Here is an 18,447-nt window from a genome sequence, read left to right as displayed (position 1 = left end):
CTTAAAAAGGCTTTTGTTGCTTTCCACCCATTTTAATTTACTTTTCAAACTGTTGAATTTTGTTCCTAATTTCTACTGCACATAGCGTTGTAATTAGTGGAACTTATATTCAGGTATATGACAACTACATTCATTTATAATAGTATGACAAGCTACCTCTCCTACTAGAGCTTACCTAGCTACTTCGGCTACTTGAATTTGGTATGCCACTAATGTCTAGCCTATTAGCTCAATATGGTAGAGCGTTGTGCTAAAGCACACAATGAAGTAGGTTCAAATCCTACATAGGCTACACGATTATGAAGAAATGTTTGAGTTGTGATAAAACTAATTGAGATAATAACATTTTATAAAATGAGCATTTGGATAAATTCATAATGATGTATGATTACATAGAATAAAAAACATGACTCTTTCTTCATCAAACTTAGCTTGCACCATGAGCTTCAACTCGTACTTGTAAAGCAACCTAGAGGGACCTTAAGCATCACATACCTACATCCATGTAAAGAACAAAAATGTCACTACGTGAACTCACACATAGCTTGTACTACCTAAGTATCACAGAATTTGTAGGATTTATATAACATTTAATATACCTCGTTGGTCAACATTTGACATGTTGCTAAAATAGGTCTGAGGATTGAGCTCAAGATCGAGTAGAATTTGGTACATTCATAGCCTACAAAAAGTCATTGAAGATGTATTAATATAAGGTATTACTTCCAAATGCAGATTATATTATTTACAACATACACCTGAGTTTGAAATGAGACCTCTTTCCATGTGTTATAATAAGATGAAGCTTCACTTCCATAACATTCACCCTATGTTACAAAACAAAAAACTCAGTGACATAGTACAACATAAATAAGAAAAATTTAGTTGTGTAATGATGCTTACCAACAACACTTGTGTATAATTGCTCCAGGGGACTCCAAGATTATCATAATTAATCTCATGTGGCATATTATAAATTTCTCCTTGCTGTAAAATTACAAAAAACAAACAAAAGAAAATTAAAAAAAGTTCAATTTAACGTAAAATATTTTATGAAGTTATGATTATGGGTTATGATTATGGCTTACTTGTGGTGGTATATATTCTGAATTTGGATGATTTGGCACTTTCTTCTTGCTGTGTTTTGTCTGCTTTGACCGAGAGGCTTGAGTACTTACATCATGAAATTTTTCAGTCTAACTTTTTCTTCGCTTTCCTCCTTTTTTCCCCTCTTTTGGTTTCAAAGTAATATTGTTAGGAACACATGCTTGTAAATGTTCACTTGAATTCACATCAAAAGAAGCTCTACCCTTTTCGATAGCAAGGCTCATAAATAACTTTTCAACCTCAGAAATCAAATTATTTAACCCATTCTCTAAAAGTGATGATGATTCTTCAAAATTAGAGGCTCTCGAAGCAACTTTCACAAATTTTTGACACAATGATTTATATCTACGAGTAGCATCCAACCGAGGGTCCTCAAGAATAGCCCTTCCAGAAACATCTTCCACAACTTCACTCCTAGCTTCTTTAGTCCAACGTTTCAAAATATATTTCTCAGGGACTAATTTAATGTTCATAGTATCAAGAACCTTTAATGAATAAGAACATAATAACCCCAATCTTTCAAACATTTTGCAACTACATGAAACAGTTTCGGTCAAAGGATCACCCAACACTTGATATTCTTTTCCAAAACAGTTGTCATTCTCAGGGTCGGAAATTACAACTCTATATTCATTGGTAAGCTGACCTTCAACACGTGGCTTAATATAAGCTGCTGTTGACCACTCATATTCATCTTGAAATGCTTCAAAAATATTAGGAGTATATATTTGGCTAACTTGCCTAAGTAAAGGTGTTCTCTTCATCTTAATTCTTGGCAGTTTTTCTCTTGAATCAAACTCATTGTGCAACTCATTTTGACGCTTTAATCCAAGAACTCTCTCAAATTGTTTAAAAAACCGCATCATATCCATGTTGCATTTTAGATAGTCTATTAAGTCTTTATTAAAGCTTTCACTTAACTGAGTACTTCGCATCCCTAAAGAAAACACATTTGTCATGTAACATTCTGCCCATTTTCTTTTCAAAGCATATATATTATCTAACCAAGTACCTTTGGTGACTTTGCCACGCAATGCTTCGAATGCCTTTTCGAACTCTGCTTCTTCTTTGTAACCATACATACAAGCTTTGAATGCACGAAGAACGTCTAATCCATCACGTAATATGTGCTTGGTTGCATTTTCTGTAATATGCCAAGTACATAATCCATGCCACACATAAGGCATCACTCTGAAATGGCCTTTCCCATAGCAATATCTTGGTCAGTGAAAATAGTCTTTGGCTTCTTGTTGCCATGTGTTGCTAGAAATGTTTCAAACAACCATTTAAAAGATTCAGTTGTTTCATCATATAAAAGAGCTGCACCAAAAACTGTTGTCTCCCTAAAATGGTTAAAACCAACAAATACACCAAGTGGTCTATGCTCTTTATTTGTACCAAAGGTAGTATCAAAGGCAACTACATCTCCAAATAAAGCATAATCAATAAGCATTTTTGCATCAGCCCAAAATATGTTTGTTATTTACTCTTCACAATCCAATTAAATTGAGTATTGGAATGAAGGGTTCTCCACTGTTTGTAAGTGAAAGTATTTTAATAAACTTCCTGCTTCTCCATACATCATATCTCTTTGGCGCTTACTTCGTAGATAATTTTTATGGTCTCGATGAGTGTAGCCAAGATTGGAAGAACCACCCACATGAGCACCAATGAACTCATGAGCTGCTCTAGGACAGATTCCAGAATCATCCGCAAGTTCAATTTCAATGGCTTGTACTGTATTTCAGAAATTTTTCTCTGCAAAGACAACAAGTGGCTGGTTTCCGGTGGATGAAGTACATGATTGTGTTTGGATACAAAATCATGAACTTGGTATTTACTTGTAGATCTAATTAATATAATACCAATGCGGACTTTGCATTCGGTTCTTCTTTCAGCTCCAGAATTGGCTGTCAAGTGGTCTCGTTTGTCAGGTTGACGGAAACCCTGTTTTGAACAAACAAATCTCCTAGAAGTTACCTGTCCATCCTTGCTCCTGTTCTCATAATGCTTACGAACATTAAATCCCATCTTCCCTGTAACCGAAAATTCCAAGCATCCTCCACCGAATCAAATTCCATGCCTACCCGAGGAACCCAATTTTCTAATTCATCGTTACGATCTGCATTCTAAGACAAATAAATTTTATTATAGCTATTAGTATGAATCATTAAAGATGATCATTCACATTATAAATAATTTAAAGTGTAAAAATAAAAAGATATAAAAAAAAATGAAGTTTTTGAATTGAAATATAAATTAAAATAGGGCATATATTGGAGCAATTTCATCTTACTTGTATTCGTTGAATGAAAATACGTAATCACAAATTATAGACTTCTTGATCAAATGTTGCGCCTTAAATTATTGTTAATGGTAGATGATTGTTGCATTAATTTTTTTTAATGGGTATATATATAGGTTTAAAATATGGGGAAGCAAATAAAATATATTGTTTAACAATGGTGGAGATATAGACTCATAGTAGTGAAGATTAGGAATCATAGTAGTAAATTAAGGATTTTGGTGGGAGAAATATTGAAGCAGCTAAGCAATTTAGGCCCCTACTTCGGTAACTGCTAATTGCCTTTTCTTTTTCTTTTTCTTTCTTTTTTTTTTTTATTTTTTATAAAGTTAGTGGAAGATTGAAGGCTATGAATCGTTGATATATATGAAGGGCTGTGATAAGCCCAACTCTACGTGGTAGAGTTTTCCTCCAACTCTAGAGGATCCGGACGCGAAAATAATATAAAAGATTTGGAATAATATTATTATTGTTATATTATACAAATATTCTAAAATAAGATATTCACTAAAAAAAGAAGGAAAATTTGGAAGGAAAAAAAAGCACTAGGAAGTGACATGTGTCACCTCCGGTATCTGTTTTAGTATTAAGTTATTGATTGATGATTGATTATTGAAAGTTGAGATTACTTTGGGCGAATCATGCAAAGTTGAGATTATTCTTGTCAATTTTTCCTTTTTTAATTTATATTGTTCAATTTTTTTTAAAAAAATAAGATACAAAGTAAACTATATCAACAATTTAAATTAATCAATAAAAATAAATTGCTATCATATCTTATTTATACTCCCTATGATTTCTGTAAGGAATTGACTTTTCTTTAATTGACTCTCTGTGATGAACTTAATTTATTAGAAATTACGAGTAAATTCCTTTTAGATTTGTCCTATAGTTTTCTATTAAGGCAACATGATATTATTGTGTGATTGCAATATTATTGGAGGAATTATTTTGTAAAGTTGGAGAATGTATTATGATAGAGTTAAGGGCTTATTCACATTTACTAAATTTCAGTTTAGTTCAGCTCAAATCAGTTCAGTTCAGTTCAGCTCCAATCAGTTCAGTTCAGTTCACTTCAGTTCAACTCCTAATTTTCCTCTCTCATAAAATATTTATTTCAGCTCAGTTCAATTCAACTCTAATCAGTTCAGTTCAGCTCCAATCAGTTCAGTTTAACTCAGTTCAGTAAATGTGAACGGGCCCTTACGAGAAGTGGGGAGTCAATGGAATCATTTTATAATCGTGTAAATTGATTATTGGTTGGAGCATGTGAATAAAATTAGCACAATGCAACAAAAAAAATATAGCAATTGAATTAAATACATCATGCTGCCCAAAGATACTAATCAAACCAAAGCATGAAATATTATTGTTATATGCTTGTGGCATAGATAGGTTTATAAATGTTTGGAATTATTATTGATTCACACTACCCAAACTCAAACTCAAACTTTTTCGCTCTCAATTGGATTCAAAACATGTCCAGTGAATAGCATGACTCTAGTGTCGTTTTCTCTTAAAAGAAACATGAATGGATGATCAGTCCCGAAATCCATTAATGTTTTGGGATCAAAGATCAAGAAATGAGATTTTGCTACATGGGAGAAGATATCCAACTATATTTTATTTATTACACTAGAAGATATCAAGTTATGTAATCATCAGGGGGAGAATTTTGCTCGTCAGGTTTTAATGAGGCAGTTGTTCGAGCATATTACAAAGAATGTTGTACTCTTTTGTCAAAATGTCTATTTATCCCCCGGGTTTGGCTCCGCCACTCAAGCATAAACCTAAATTGGAGAATTAATGTATGACATTTCTTAATGTATAGTCTTTGCTTGGAAGCTAGCTCTTAATGTATTGCAGTATTGCTTGAAGAAGCCCCTATTGTTGGACGTAATGAACGTTGTAATTGCTGACATTTCTTAATTATACTCTCACCGTCCATAATACTTGACACAGTTTTCATTTTCGTTCGTCCCACAATACTTGACACATTACTAAATATGGAATGGGACCACTAATTAAAAATATTTTATCACATTTTCGCTCTTCTCACCTACCCCACTTCCACTCCACTTGTTCTTTTCTTACAATATAAAAATACAAAAGAAAATCTTTAATATAATAAACAAATGTTTTAAATGGACCCACTTATAGTTTTCTCAAATTACGTGTCCATCCCAATGGCCCAAGTATTATGGGACGGAGGGATTATTGTTGTTAGCATGCTGTAAAAAAATAAATAAAAAATAAAAAAGTTTGGTATATGCCTTAAGATATACAGTATGTAGCACTTAGAAAGTCAAAGCAACACATACAATTAATAAGAATTGAAGAATGAATTGATAGCAGGGAAATGAAAAAAAAAAAGTACGAATTATTGAAAACTGAATTAGAACGTGATTGATTTTTAAGGTTTTTTTTTTTATTTTTTATTTATTTGTCAACGTTTTCTAAAATAAAATCCATAGTCAACTTTATCGACGGTTCATGTTAGTCAAAATAAATAGACGGTTGTGATTTAATCTAATACAATAGCCATAATTTTATTGTGGTCATTCAAAAGTCATCCTGTGTTTAAACATTGATTTTTTCTAACATCTTTGTCAAAAAGTCTATTTGTCCTTGTTGTTTGCAATTTTTAGCTCCACTACACAAGCATAAACCTAAATTGAAGATATTAATGTATGAGTATGACATTTCTTAATGTATAGTCTTTGCTTGGAAGCTCTAGCTTAATGTATTGCTTGAAGAAGCCCCTATTGCTGTAATGAGCGTTAATGCTGACATTTCTTAATGAGTATATTGCATCATTGTTGTTAGCATGGTGTCAAAAAAAAAAAATGGTATATGCCTTAAGATATACAGTAGCACTTAGAAAGGCAATAGCCAATTTTTTTTTTTTTTTTTAGGGCATTAATGTTGAAAAGGCATTAAGAGCAATTACAAACATACAAACAATGGTCTACATATGCGTCAGCCGTCAGTTAGGTATGGATAATGTCATGCAAAGCACCATATAAATATGGTTATTTTATATTTTTGAGAGAATATGGTTATTTTATATAGCGATTGAAATGAAGAACTATAAAACAGAAATAGCGATTTCCCCTCAAAAAAAAAAAAAAAAAAAAAAAAAAAAAAAAAAAACAGAAATAGCGATTAAACTAAGGAAAATTTACACTTTGGTGTCCCAACGTTTAAGTAAATTCCACTTTGGTGACCCATGGTTTCAATATTCCCATTTTAGTGTCCTGTCATTAGATAATTGTTCAATATTAGTGCCTAATAGTTAACGGTGTTAAATTCTCCATAAACAAAAAAAGAAAAGAAAAAAAAAAAACTAAAGTTGTATAATTAATTAATTATATTAAGGTCTCTAAAATTTCCCCCAAAACCCATTTACCTCATCTCTCTCAAAATTTCCCTCTAACTTCTACGCCTCTAGGTTCTACACTACTACCCATTTCCATAATTCATCTCAAACTAAGTATCTCTTCTAATAAAATAAAATTTGTCTCATTCATTGGTGAAGATAATGCCGCAATCGTAAAACTCAATCCAAGCGACAAGATCTTACAACAGTTGCATCAATGCAATACGCCAAGTTCCTCACTGAACAATAGTATTCTAGGGTTTTTATTTTTTTATTTTTATTTTATTAACATTACTTTTTGGGCATGCATGTAGTCATAAAATTTTTTGGGTTACAAAAAATGATGTTAAAAGTGCAGTACATTGACTTTTTAATTGTTTTTAATCAATTTATGCATGCCTAAGGATATATTTTTGTTTAATTAGCTGTAATCTTAGTTTCATGGCTCTTAGTTTCATGAGGAGAAAGAAGTTCCACTACTATTGACATCTTTTACACGTAGTAGTAGTAGTAGTAGTATATATATATATATATATATCATGGTCTGGTTATGTTTTAATGCTAATATTTAACTTTAGTGCTTTAGTTTAATAAAAAAAAAATATTGATATTTTAACACATGGGTCACCAAAGTGGAATTTACTTAAACGTTGGGACACTAAAGTGTAAATTTTCCTTAAACTAAATACATAATTAAATGAAACGTTATTGTTATATGCCTGTGGCATGATAGGTTTATAAGTGTTTGGAATTATTTTTGATTCACACTACTCAAACTCAAACTCGAACTTTTTAACTCTCAAAGAGGATTCACAACATGTCCAGTAAATAGCACGGCTCCAGTTTTGTTTTCTCTTAAAAGAAGCATGAATAGATGATCAGCTACAAAATCCATTAATGTTTCATTATTTAGTCTGTAACACTCTAGACTTACTCGACAAGCAGTAGCAGCAGCAGCTTCGGTACCGTCCTCATTAATTTCAATAAAAGATTTTTGGTTAATGCTCGAAACATATAACATTTGAGCTTCAGGTGAGTCTGTGAATTCAGTAAGGCCACCTGCCTTAAAGGGCAATTCTACTCCTAAGCCCTTGATAAGTCTGGTTTCGTTATCAACCGAATTAGGAGCCAACAACTCTTTAATAAGGCCATTAGTTTGCTTCTTAGCCCAGGAATTCACTTTTGTAGCCACTTGCCTACGTACAAAGACAGTAAGTTGTTGTCAATAAGTATTTAGCCCGAACGAGTATATCATACTAAATATGTTTTAAGTTGTAAATTAGTACATCGTAATGATTATAACAAGATCAAGCAAGGATCAAAGAGGTTTATTCTCATGTACATACTTCCTCTATTATTCTTTTTTATTTCCTATATCATGTTTGTCACTGTATAAATTTAATTATTATTGTATTTTATAAAATAGCTCATGAGTTGTTCATTCGTGGGAAATTAGTCAATGAGAGGGTGAATGTAACAATGCTTAAATTAATCTCATGTACATACTTCCTCTATTATTCTTTTTTATTACGCTTTTGCTAAAAAGTTGGGTAATAATGCTTAAATTAATCTCCATCAATATGCCCATTGCCCAAAACATGTAATTGTAGAGGTAAATATGAAAAGTTCATACATAAAATTATAGCAATTGTTCCGATATCTCATATTTCTAACAAATTGATACGCACAATTAGCATAAAATTAACAATTAACATAAAATTAAAATAAAACAAGGAAAGAAGACATACTTTGTTGATAAAATCAACTTGATTAGAATCAGCTTTATAGAGATGATCAACAACTTGTTTGAAAGTATGCTTAAGAGGAAGTGTTTGATCCACCCAAACCCCATTGGCATAACTCAGCTTGGGCCCACCAATGGCGCTGCCGTCGGCGAAGACGAATGAAACGAGCTCTGAACAAAGCTTGTTGAGATGATCCGAGGAATCGGACTTGAGAAACATGAGAAGCTGATCACGAGTCGAGCCAGATGAACCGGCAGCGATCAAACTCAGTACGACATGGAGTGAAAGAGGTGACATTACCATGTTTGTGTTCTTGGCCTCATTGGACGACAACACTCTTCCGGTGAAGCAATGGCGGAGCCAGGATTTTAATAATGGTAGGGCACCGACATTATTTTTAATTAAAAAAAAAAAAGTTAATCAAGATACATCTACATACCGACATTAAGCCAAAAATAAATAAATAAAGATACGGAGTTATACATACCGACATTAAGCCAAAAAAAGTAAAATAACGATACGAAGTTAAAAAGTAAGGACCTGAAGTAAAAAAAAAAAATAAAAAAAAAATAAGGACATTAAGGAATAAAAAGAGGAAAAAAATACATTAAGCCAAATAAAAGAGAGAGAAAAAAGAATGTTGGGTAAGAGATTAGAATCCATGACCTTAGCCCTTAGGTAGATAAGGTGATGTTCGAACCACTAGGCTAGTAGTAAGTTTAAACACTATGATACACTTTGTATTTTATTTAAACAATTTTTGACTTTTTATTCCTAAATCTGGTGGGGCACGTGCCCCACCAGGATCTATAGTGGCTCCGCCACTGGGTGAGAGTTAATGAGACGTCCTCAAGGTCCGTCATATTGATAGTTGATGACAAATTTAGGGTAAAGAGTTTAATAATATAGCTTTATCATTATTCATAGGGAGATTGAGTATTTATACAAAATGTAGTATAACAAAAGATCGGAAAGAATCGTTCTAAAATATATACTATTATAATTATAAATGCTAAACATATATTCACTAAATAATATGATAACATAAATAATCTTAAATATATTATTCTCATAATAATATACGTAGTAGTATGGAAATATATCAGGTATGAGTATTTTTTGATATTTGATTGATTATATCTCATATTCTAATTGTGGAATACTCGTGTCAAAAAAAAAAAAAAAAAAAAAATTGTGGAATACTCTTTCTATATATTTTTAATATTCTAACCTTGAGATACTCTTTCTATATTTTTATTCACAAAATATGCTTAATCAACAAGGAAAAAAAAAAGTTTGTAGCAAATTATATACCTACGTAGTAAGATTTTGTCGTGCTTATCAAAAATAGAGGGAGTATGGAGTACTAAAGTAATGTCCATAAGAGTTTACAACGTGTTTGTCAAAGACTAAAATAAAATTGCATAAAAAAGAAATGTTATGATATGAAATGTGTGATGGATTTTTTTATTGATACATGGGTTGGAGCTTTGATTGGATTGGAGTTTGTAGAGATTTGAAAATTCAAAACTTGAAACTAAATTCAAATTGAATTGAATAATATAAACTGAGTATAAACCGAAAATCAAACTTTCATCCTAGCTTTTAAATTATACGAAGTACTTTGATTAGCATTTCATAAACTCAACACAACACATAGTTAATACGAGTAGGACCTATGTAGATCAAGGACTAGCCAACATGGTACACAAAGTCACAACTTACAACCATATTTGTAAATCGTAAAACCCGTGACCACGGGTATTTAAACTTTGGCGCCAAATAAAAAGTATGAACCAATTGAACTCACCAAGTAAACTGTAAATGTCTCTCCGAGTACTCCAACGGAGTTTCATCACTTGGTGCTCCTTTCGCTTCTCTACGCTAGCAGCCACCCCTTCTTCGCTTCCTAGAAGCTGTTGCGCCGCCATTGTCGACCACCATGATCCTTTTCTTCCTTTCTCCTCCTCTTACCCTCTTCTGCAACACACTTGTAGCTCTGAAATTCGAGACTTTTTCGTGTATCGGTACCAGCATTCTTGTTCTTCAATTGAAGCTAATCAGCTTCATCTTGGAATTTGGAAACATGGGTTTGAAGCAGATTTGTTTCTTGTTAATACCCTTATAAATGTTTATGTTAGATTTGGTGATCTTGTTTCTGCACGCAAGGTGTTTGATGAAATGCCTGAAAGAAATTTGGTTAGTTGGGCTTGCTTGATTTCGGGTTACAGTCAAAATGGTATGCTGGTTGCAGCATGTGCTACTTTTAGGGACATGGTTTCTGCGGGCTATGCCCCTAATAGTTATGCATTTGGTAGTGTGTTGCGCGCTTGCCAAGAATTGGGGCCTGATTATCTGAAATTTGGTTTGCAGATTCATGGTATTATATCGAAGACGAGCTATGCTCATGATGTTCTTGTTGGTAATGTGTTGATTTCGATGTATGGAAGCTGTTGCTTGGGGTCGGGGGATAATGCTAGGAGAGTGTTTGATGAAATAGATGGGAAGATTGCAGTATCATGGAACTCTATTATTTCAGTGTATTCTAAAAGAGGAGACGCGATTGGTGCTTTTGAGATGTTTGCAAGGATGGAACATGAAGGTTCAGGGTTCAATTTTAAGCCTAATGCGTATTCATTGAGTAGCTTAATTGCTGTTGCATCTTCATCTTCACTATTTGGCTCAAGCTTACTTCAGCAAATAGCCTCCCGAGTGCAAAAATCTGGATTTTTGGACGATTTGTATGTAGGAAGTGCTTTAGTTAGTGGATTGGCCAAGTTTGGTTTAATTGATGATTCATGGAAGATTTTTGAGTGTATGAGTACTAGAAATGCAGTCACTATGAATGGCTTAATGGTTGGGTTAGTAAATCAAAATAGAGGAGAACAAGCTGTTGATGTTTTCAAACGGATGAAACATTTGGTTGAGGTCAATCCGGACTCTTATGTAGTCCTCTTAAGCGCTTTTGCTGAATTCGATGAACTGGAAGAAGGGAGAAGAAAAGGTAAAGAACTCCATGCTTATGCAATCAGAAGTGGCCTAAGGGATGCTAAAGTTGCAGTTTCCAATGCCCTTATTAATATGTATGCAAGATGTGGAGCTATAGATAGTGCTCGTGCAGTTTTTGAACAAATGGGCGAGAGAGACTTGATTTCATGGAACTCATTGATAGCTGGTCTTGATCAAAATGAACTGTTTGAAGATGCTGTTACTACTTTCTGCCGTATGAGGAGATCTGGAGTTAGACCCACAAATTTTGCATTAATAAGTTGTTTGAGTTCATGTGCTAGCTTGGGTTGGCTGAGGCAAGGGGCGCAAGTACATACAGAAGCACTTAGATTAGGACTTGACTCTAATGTCTCAGTTTCCAATGCACTTCTTTCTATGTATGCAGATGCTAGAAGTTTCAAAGAATGCCAGAAACTGTTTTCTTTGATGCCAGAGCATGATCAAGTTTCTTGGAATTCTATTATTGGTGCATTGGCTGACTCAGGAACATATGCATCGGAAGCTGTGAATTATATCCTAGAGATGATGCGATTGGGCTGGAGGCTTAATGGGGTTACCTTAGTGAATATCCTTTCGGCAGTTTCTTCTGATTCTCTTTCACTTTCTAAATTAGGCCCGCAGGTTCATGCATTGGCATTCAATTATGGCTTTGCAAATAACATTACAGTTGAAAACGCGCTCATCTGTTGTTATGGGAAATGCGGCAGAATGGAAGACTGTGAATCAATCTTTTCTAGAATGGCTCAGAAGGATGAGGTTAGTTGGAACACCATGATATCTGGTTGCGTACATAATGAGTATTTATCCAAGGCTGTTGATCTCGTTTGGCTCATGATGCAGAGTGGTCAGAAGTTAGACCACTTCACCTTTGCAACTGTTCTTAGTGCATGTGCCTCAGTTGCTACTTTGGAGCGTGGGATGGAAGTCCATGCTTGTCAAATCAGGGCTCATCTGGAATCTGATGTTGTGGTGGGAAGTTCAATTGTTGACATGTATGCAAAATGTGGAAGAATAGACTATGCTACAAGATTTTTTGATCTGATGCCAGTGAAGAATATATTTACTTGGAATACCATGATATCGGGGTATGCACGGCATGGGTTTGCCAACAAAGCTTTAGAGATTTTTGAACAAATGAAGGAAGAAGGTCAACCTCCAAATCATGTCACATTTGTTGGAGTCCTATCAGCTTGTAGTCATGGTGGATTAGTTGAAAAAGGTTTCAAGTATTTTGAGTCTATGAGCAGCGACTATGGATTGGAACCTCAATTGGAGCACTTTTCATGTATGGTTGACCTCCTTGGGCGATCAGGTAAATTGGATAAAGTTGAAGATTTCATCGACAGAATGCCTATGAAGCCAAACAATCTTATTTGGAGAACAGTTCTGGGGTCTTGCAGTCGGACCAGTGGTCGCAACAGTGAATTAGGTAAGCGAGCTGCTGAGATGCTTTTGCAGCTGGAGCCCGAAAATGGCGCAAATTATGTACTTCTTGGTAACATGTACGCTGCAGGATCAAATTGGGAAAACTTGGCCATTACCCGGTCTGCAATGAGTTTAGCAGCAGCAAAGAAGCAAGCTGGATGCAGTTGGGTCACTATGAAGGATGGTGTCCATGTGTTTGTTGCAGGAGACAAATCACACCCAGAGAAAGATGCAATATATGAAAAACTTGGAGAACTGCTGAGAAAGATGAGGGAGGCTGGTTATGTACCACAGACAAGCTTTGCTTTGTATGATCTTGAACCAGAGAGCAAGGAAGAACTCCTAAGTTATCACAGTGAGAAACTGGCCATTGCCTTTGTCCTTACTCGCACATCAAATTCCACTATCAGGATAATGAAAAATCTGCGAGTTTGTGGTGACTGTCACTCAGCTTTTCGATACATATCAAAAATTGTTGGTCGCCAAATTGTGCTGCGAGACTCTAACAGATTCCATCATTTTACTGATGGTGAGTGTTCATGCGGGGATTATTGGTGAGATTTATCTCCACACAATATGAGATCTTTCAGGCCTTTCAAGTTTACAAACATGAGATGGAACCTTGGAAGTGGAAATGATACTGCTGTCACTGGACTGTTATTACTTCATGTGTTTGAGCTCAGAACACTAATATGATGAGTTGTGGGTGAAGCAGAATAATCTTTTAATCTTGTTTTGTGGACTGCAGTTGAATTATGCTGGTAAATCAGAAGTCTACACAAACAGTGGCAAAAGCAGCCCTGTTTAAAAGATATACTTTGTTAACCCTTTTTCAAACCCTTAAGGTAAGCAACCACCCTCTCTTCTCCTCTTCATATACGCAGCTGCCTGCTCCATCCTGAATAAACAAACAGGAGCGAGAGATTGCTCTATTGAGTAATGGGAAGCGGCCTTGAAAGGCAAGCCCTTATGGCTGTGAGCCCGAGAAGTGCTTTTTTTTGGACTTTGAAAAAGCTTTGGGGAATGAAACAGGCCCTATCAATACAGGGTCTAGCAGAACAAGCCAAGCTCCATCTTTGCTTGCGCTCTTCGCTCTTCTGTAGCGGTTGCCGGAAACCTTAGACGGGCGACTATGCTTAAGAAATGGTTATGCTGCTTTGTCATGGTTTGATTTTGTACTGTTAATGAAGCATGGAAATGTTTTAGCAACCAAAAGCAACTTGCCAAATATAAAGCAATGCTCAACTTTTCAACTGCTTATCAGGTTTTCAGCAGCAGGAAGAACCTACTTGCAAATGGATTGCATTACTCCTTGAGCTCGACAGGAGAGGGAGCCCGTTATGTCAATTACAAGGTTATGGGACTGGAGTCTCACATTGGTCATATGGGGGACTGATGTAGGGCTTATATAAGATTATGGGCTCTCCTCCTACCTTGGGGTTTTAATTTTGGGGATGGTTTCCCTGTGGTCCTGTACCTAAGTGTAACCTGTTTCTTGGAGCAGTATGTGAGAAAAAAAGGAATACTTTGCAAGGTTTTGGAGCAAGAGCTTTCTAAAACCATCTCTGGATTTGCAAGTGTCAGGAACACTCTTTCTTGTCAATCAAAGCTCAAATTTAAGAATTTGTTTCTACTTAAACTAGCACGTAAGCTGTAAGAATTTTACTTTAAATGTTCTTTCTTCATCTTTAGTACAACCAACAGGCATCATTGCATCAGGAAAAAAATATTTCCATAGAAATTGCTGTTTTATAAATTTACTATTTACTGCCATTTACTTATCATGCATCTTTTACATGGACAGATTGACATTTGGAAGCTCAGTCTGTTCCTCACCAGGTAAAGTTTTACATAGCTTGTTTAGGCTTTATTAGCTTCATTTGTTGTCCATTTAGGGTTAGTGGCTTAGGTACTGTTTTCCTCAACTTATAGAAATCTACTTGTATAGTAATAAGCAGTTTTATCGTCATGCTAAAGTTCCTAATATACTTCCAACTCTTTTTTTTTTTTTTTTTTTTTTTTTTTTTTTTTTTTTTTTTTTTTTTTTAAAGGCACTGTAATACTATATTTTGGTTGAGGCAAATGACTGTATATGGATTGCATTTCCAATTAGTTTGCAAGACAGACAGACACACACACACACACATTGATATGTCATTTTAGATAGCCATTGCTTGTCTGAACATAAACATTACGTCTTATCATTATCAATTAGATTTTGCAGCAATAATTTACCCTGTGAAAATATTGCGCAATATCCTGGATCTCAAATTTGTAATGTACAAGCCATTGAACTCATGTAGGACATCACTTATGAATTGAGAGTATTTTTCATAAAGCTAGGATGCAATGCACAACACAAAACTGAGTGACTGGTACTACTATCTATAGAGCTGTTCACCTGAATTTTTAAATAATTGGCAGGGTTATTTCGCTTCTGACCTTAAATCATAGCATTATCTATTCTGTACAAGGTGTCTGACAAATTGGATCATGGGTGTTTAAATTAGAGTATAAAGCATGAAAATATGATTATATGTTATTGTATGGACACACTTTTAAATTACGTGTATTTTAGATGTTGATTATTAATAATGTCTTACAAATCAGTAACTGATTTCTTTCTGGCATTGTTTATGTTGGAAAAATACCTGTTGAAATCAAGAACAAACCGTTACAACTGATCAAGATCCGTCCTCCTTCTGTTGTGCCGTGGTTTGGTACCCACTGACTTAGAAGCGAAATACGCCACCACCGGTACAGGTTTCCAATGACGCATGCCCCCCAAGTTTTACACAACGACCTTTGCAATTCGTGTACCCGAATCAAAGGTTGGAATTGCTCAAGAACTGTTCAGATCTCAAAGGGTGGGTTTGTGTTTAGGTTTTTTTTTCCTTTTGAAAAGAACGTATATGAAAAATAGTAGTAGTAGTATATTTATAAGGTCTCTAAAAGAAACCTAATAAATATAAACTTCTTCTCTTACTGCCGCCGTACACGGTCGTGTAGGTGAGAGTACACGGCCGTGTAGAAAAAGCTTGTTCGCAGATGTACACGGTCGTGTAGGAAAGAATACACGGCCGTGTAGTCGGGTTAATATGCAAGAGTCATCACACGGTCGTGTAGGAGAAAACACACGGTCGTGTAGCCAGGTTCATATGCGAGAGTTATCACACGGTCGTGTAGGAGAAAACACATGATCGTGTATCAATCTCTTATGGGAGTATACAATCAAACGAGAACAAATATCTCCGGTTGCATTACCAACTCCAACAATCCCCCACTAATGCAAACGGAACCTGAGATCATGAAATCTGAACAGTAAATGAAAGTCTTAGTACTTAAATGCTAGTATCCGAAGATTTGAACTAACATATTAGTGCACAAGGTTTTCAACACTTCCCTAGTAAGTATCCTAAGATTTGAACTTCTAGGAGCGAGGAAAGGACCTTGTAAACACATACCTTGACTTTAGAGCTTAAGCAATTCCGCGAATTTGGCTACCCTTGGGATCTCATGAGTACTTCAGAAGGATCACGCCCAATCCTCCCTAGAAGAGCGCCACTCTTCGTACCCAAGTAGGTGTTCTCAACATTCCCAGCAAATCCAAGGACTATTCATGCAGACATGTGAAACTTCACTTGTACCTTGCAAATCCAAGGACCATTCATACAATGGAACTAAACATTAAGAACATTTAAGTTCAACCTCCATCATTCAGTAGTGCACCATCTAGCCGCAGCTCAACGAGCTTTCGGGCAAGATGCACTCACTAGTGCACCATCTAGCCGCAGCTCAACGAGCTTTCGGGCAAGATGCACTCATCTTCGGTGTCTCTATCGGTCCCTGCTCAAGTAGTATCTGGGCTAATAGTTCCTGATCACTTAAGATCACTACAACTCCCTACTCTTGAGCCACTGGGCTAGAGACATTAAGAGCTACGCTCAACCCGCCTCTTGAATCTACCTGGTCAACAACCGCTCAAAAGGAGTCATTAGATTCAATTCAATGTAAGCATAAACACAACAATAAACCCAACTAACTTCACCAATTGAACAATAATCGATAGGTTAGGATTTATTCATATCATAACATGTCAAATGCTAAACACATACACAATTCACACTCGATCAACATAAGGTTTCAAACCCATTCCTGTTGACGATTCAATTACCATTCTCTTGCATAAACCCTTTGTAAAATGGTCAGCTAGGTTTTTCTCTGTTCGGACATAGTCCAAAGAAACAACCCCATTCAAAATAAATTGTCTTACTGACTTCTGCCTAACATGTATGTGCCGCTTCTTGCCATTATAGACACTATTCTTAGCAACACAGATAGCAGCCTGTGAATCACAATGCATAGAGACCGGTGGTGTTGGCTTCCCCCACAACGGGATATCTGCTAATAAATTTCTCAACCAGTCGGCTTCTTGAGTAGCAAGATCCAATGCTATGAACTCTGCTTCCATCGTCAACCTGGCAATACATGACTGCTTTGCAGACTTCCACGAAATAGCACTCCCACATAGAGTAAAAACAAATCCGCTGGTGGAGTTCACTTCATCACTGGAACTCACCCAATTTGCATCACAATAACCTTCAAGAACCAATGGATGACCAACAAAGTCCAACCCCCAATTCATGGTACCTCGAAGATATCTGAGTACTCGCTTCAAGGCTCCCCAATGTTCATTACTAGGACAATGAGTGTACCTGCTTAGCCTGCTCACAGCGAATGCAATATCTGGACGAGTGCAATTCATCAAGAACATCAGACTACCTATTACTTTTGCATACTCTCCTTGGGAAACAGCTTCTCCCTTATTTTTCATGAGAGCTATGCTACTATCATACGGAGTCCTCAAAGGCACAACATCAAAGCTTTCAAACTTCTTTAATATGTTCTCCACATAATGAGACTGGGTTAGGAAATAACCTTTCTTGGTCTTCAAAACTTTGACACCAAGAATGACATCTACTTCTCCCAAATCCTTCATCTCAAACTTAGAAGAAAGCATTCTTTTTGTTTCAGTTATAGCACTCATATCAGCACTAAACAACAACATGTCATCCACATATAGGCATATGATCACACAATGATTACCAAACATTTTAGAGTAAACACATGCATCACTACCATTGACAACAAAACCGAAACCAAGAATAGTATTATGAAATTTTTCATACCACTGCTTTGGTGCCTGCTTCAATCCATATAAGGACTTCTTAAGTCTACAGACCTTATTCTCCATTCCAAGAACTACGAACCCTGGAGGTTGCTCCATATAAATTTTCTCTTCCAAATCACCATTCAAGAAAGCTGTCTTGACATCCATCTGATGCACAAATAAATTAAATGATGAGGCTAAGGCAAATAAAGTACGAATAGTAGCAATTTTAGTCACCGGAGAATAAGTGTAGAAATAATCAATGCCATATTTTTGAGTGAACCCTCTAATCACCAATCTGGCCTTG

The 18,447-nt window shown here is 35.5% G+C and overlaps 2 protein-coding genes and 2 pseudogenes across 2 annotated transcripts; 1 reads left to right on the top strand and 3 right to left on the bottom strand.

The window, feature by feature from the left end:
• Positions 1 to 1,196: 1,196 nt before the first annotated feature.
• LOC145619039 (protein FAR1-RELATED SEQUENCE 1-like) lies at positions 1,197 to 2,294 on the bottom strand. Its single transcript, XM_081673636.1, has one exon. It carries the CDS (start codon positions 2,292 to 2,294, stop codon positions 1,197 to 1,199), a length of 1,098 nt encoding a protein of 365 aa, XP_081529762.1.
• Positions 2,294 to 3,138, bottom strand: LOC145619038 (protein FAR1-RELATED SEQUENCE 7-like). The gene is made up of 3 exons (XM_081673635.1): positions 2,973 to 3,138; positions 2,710 to 2,844; positions 2,294 to 2,526 (listed from the first exon to the last, which is right to left on the bottom strand). Exons 1-3 carry the CDS (start codon positions 3,136 to 3,138, stop codon positions 2,294 to 2,296), a joined length of 534 nt encoding a protein of 177 aa, XP_081529761.1.
• Positions 3,139 to 7,590: 4,452 nt separating this feature from the next.
• LOC145619037 (serpin-ZX pseudogene) lies at positions 7,591 to 8,839 on the bottom strand (annotated as a pseudogene).
• Positions 8,840 to 10,360: 1,521 nt separating this feature from the next.
• On the top strand, positions 10,361 to 13,652 carry LOC145619036 (putative pentatricopeptide repeat-containing protein At5g09950 pseudogene; annotated as a pseudogene).
• The last annotated feature ends 4,795 nt before the right edge of the window (positions 13,653 to 18,447 follow it).

Source organism: Chenopodium album, chromosome 27 (genome assembly GCF_948465745.1).
Source record: "Chenopodium album chromosome 27, dcCheAlbu1.1, whole genome shotgun sequence".
NCBI lineage: Eukaryota > Viridiplantae > Streptophyta > Magnoliopsida > Caryophyllales > Amaranthaceae > Chenopodium > Chenopodium album.
Note: the sequence above shows the minus strand (reverse complement) of the source record. Positions and strands in the feature narration are given on the sequence as shown.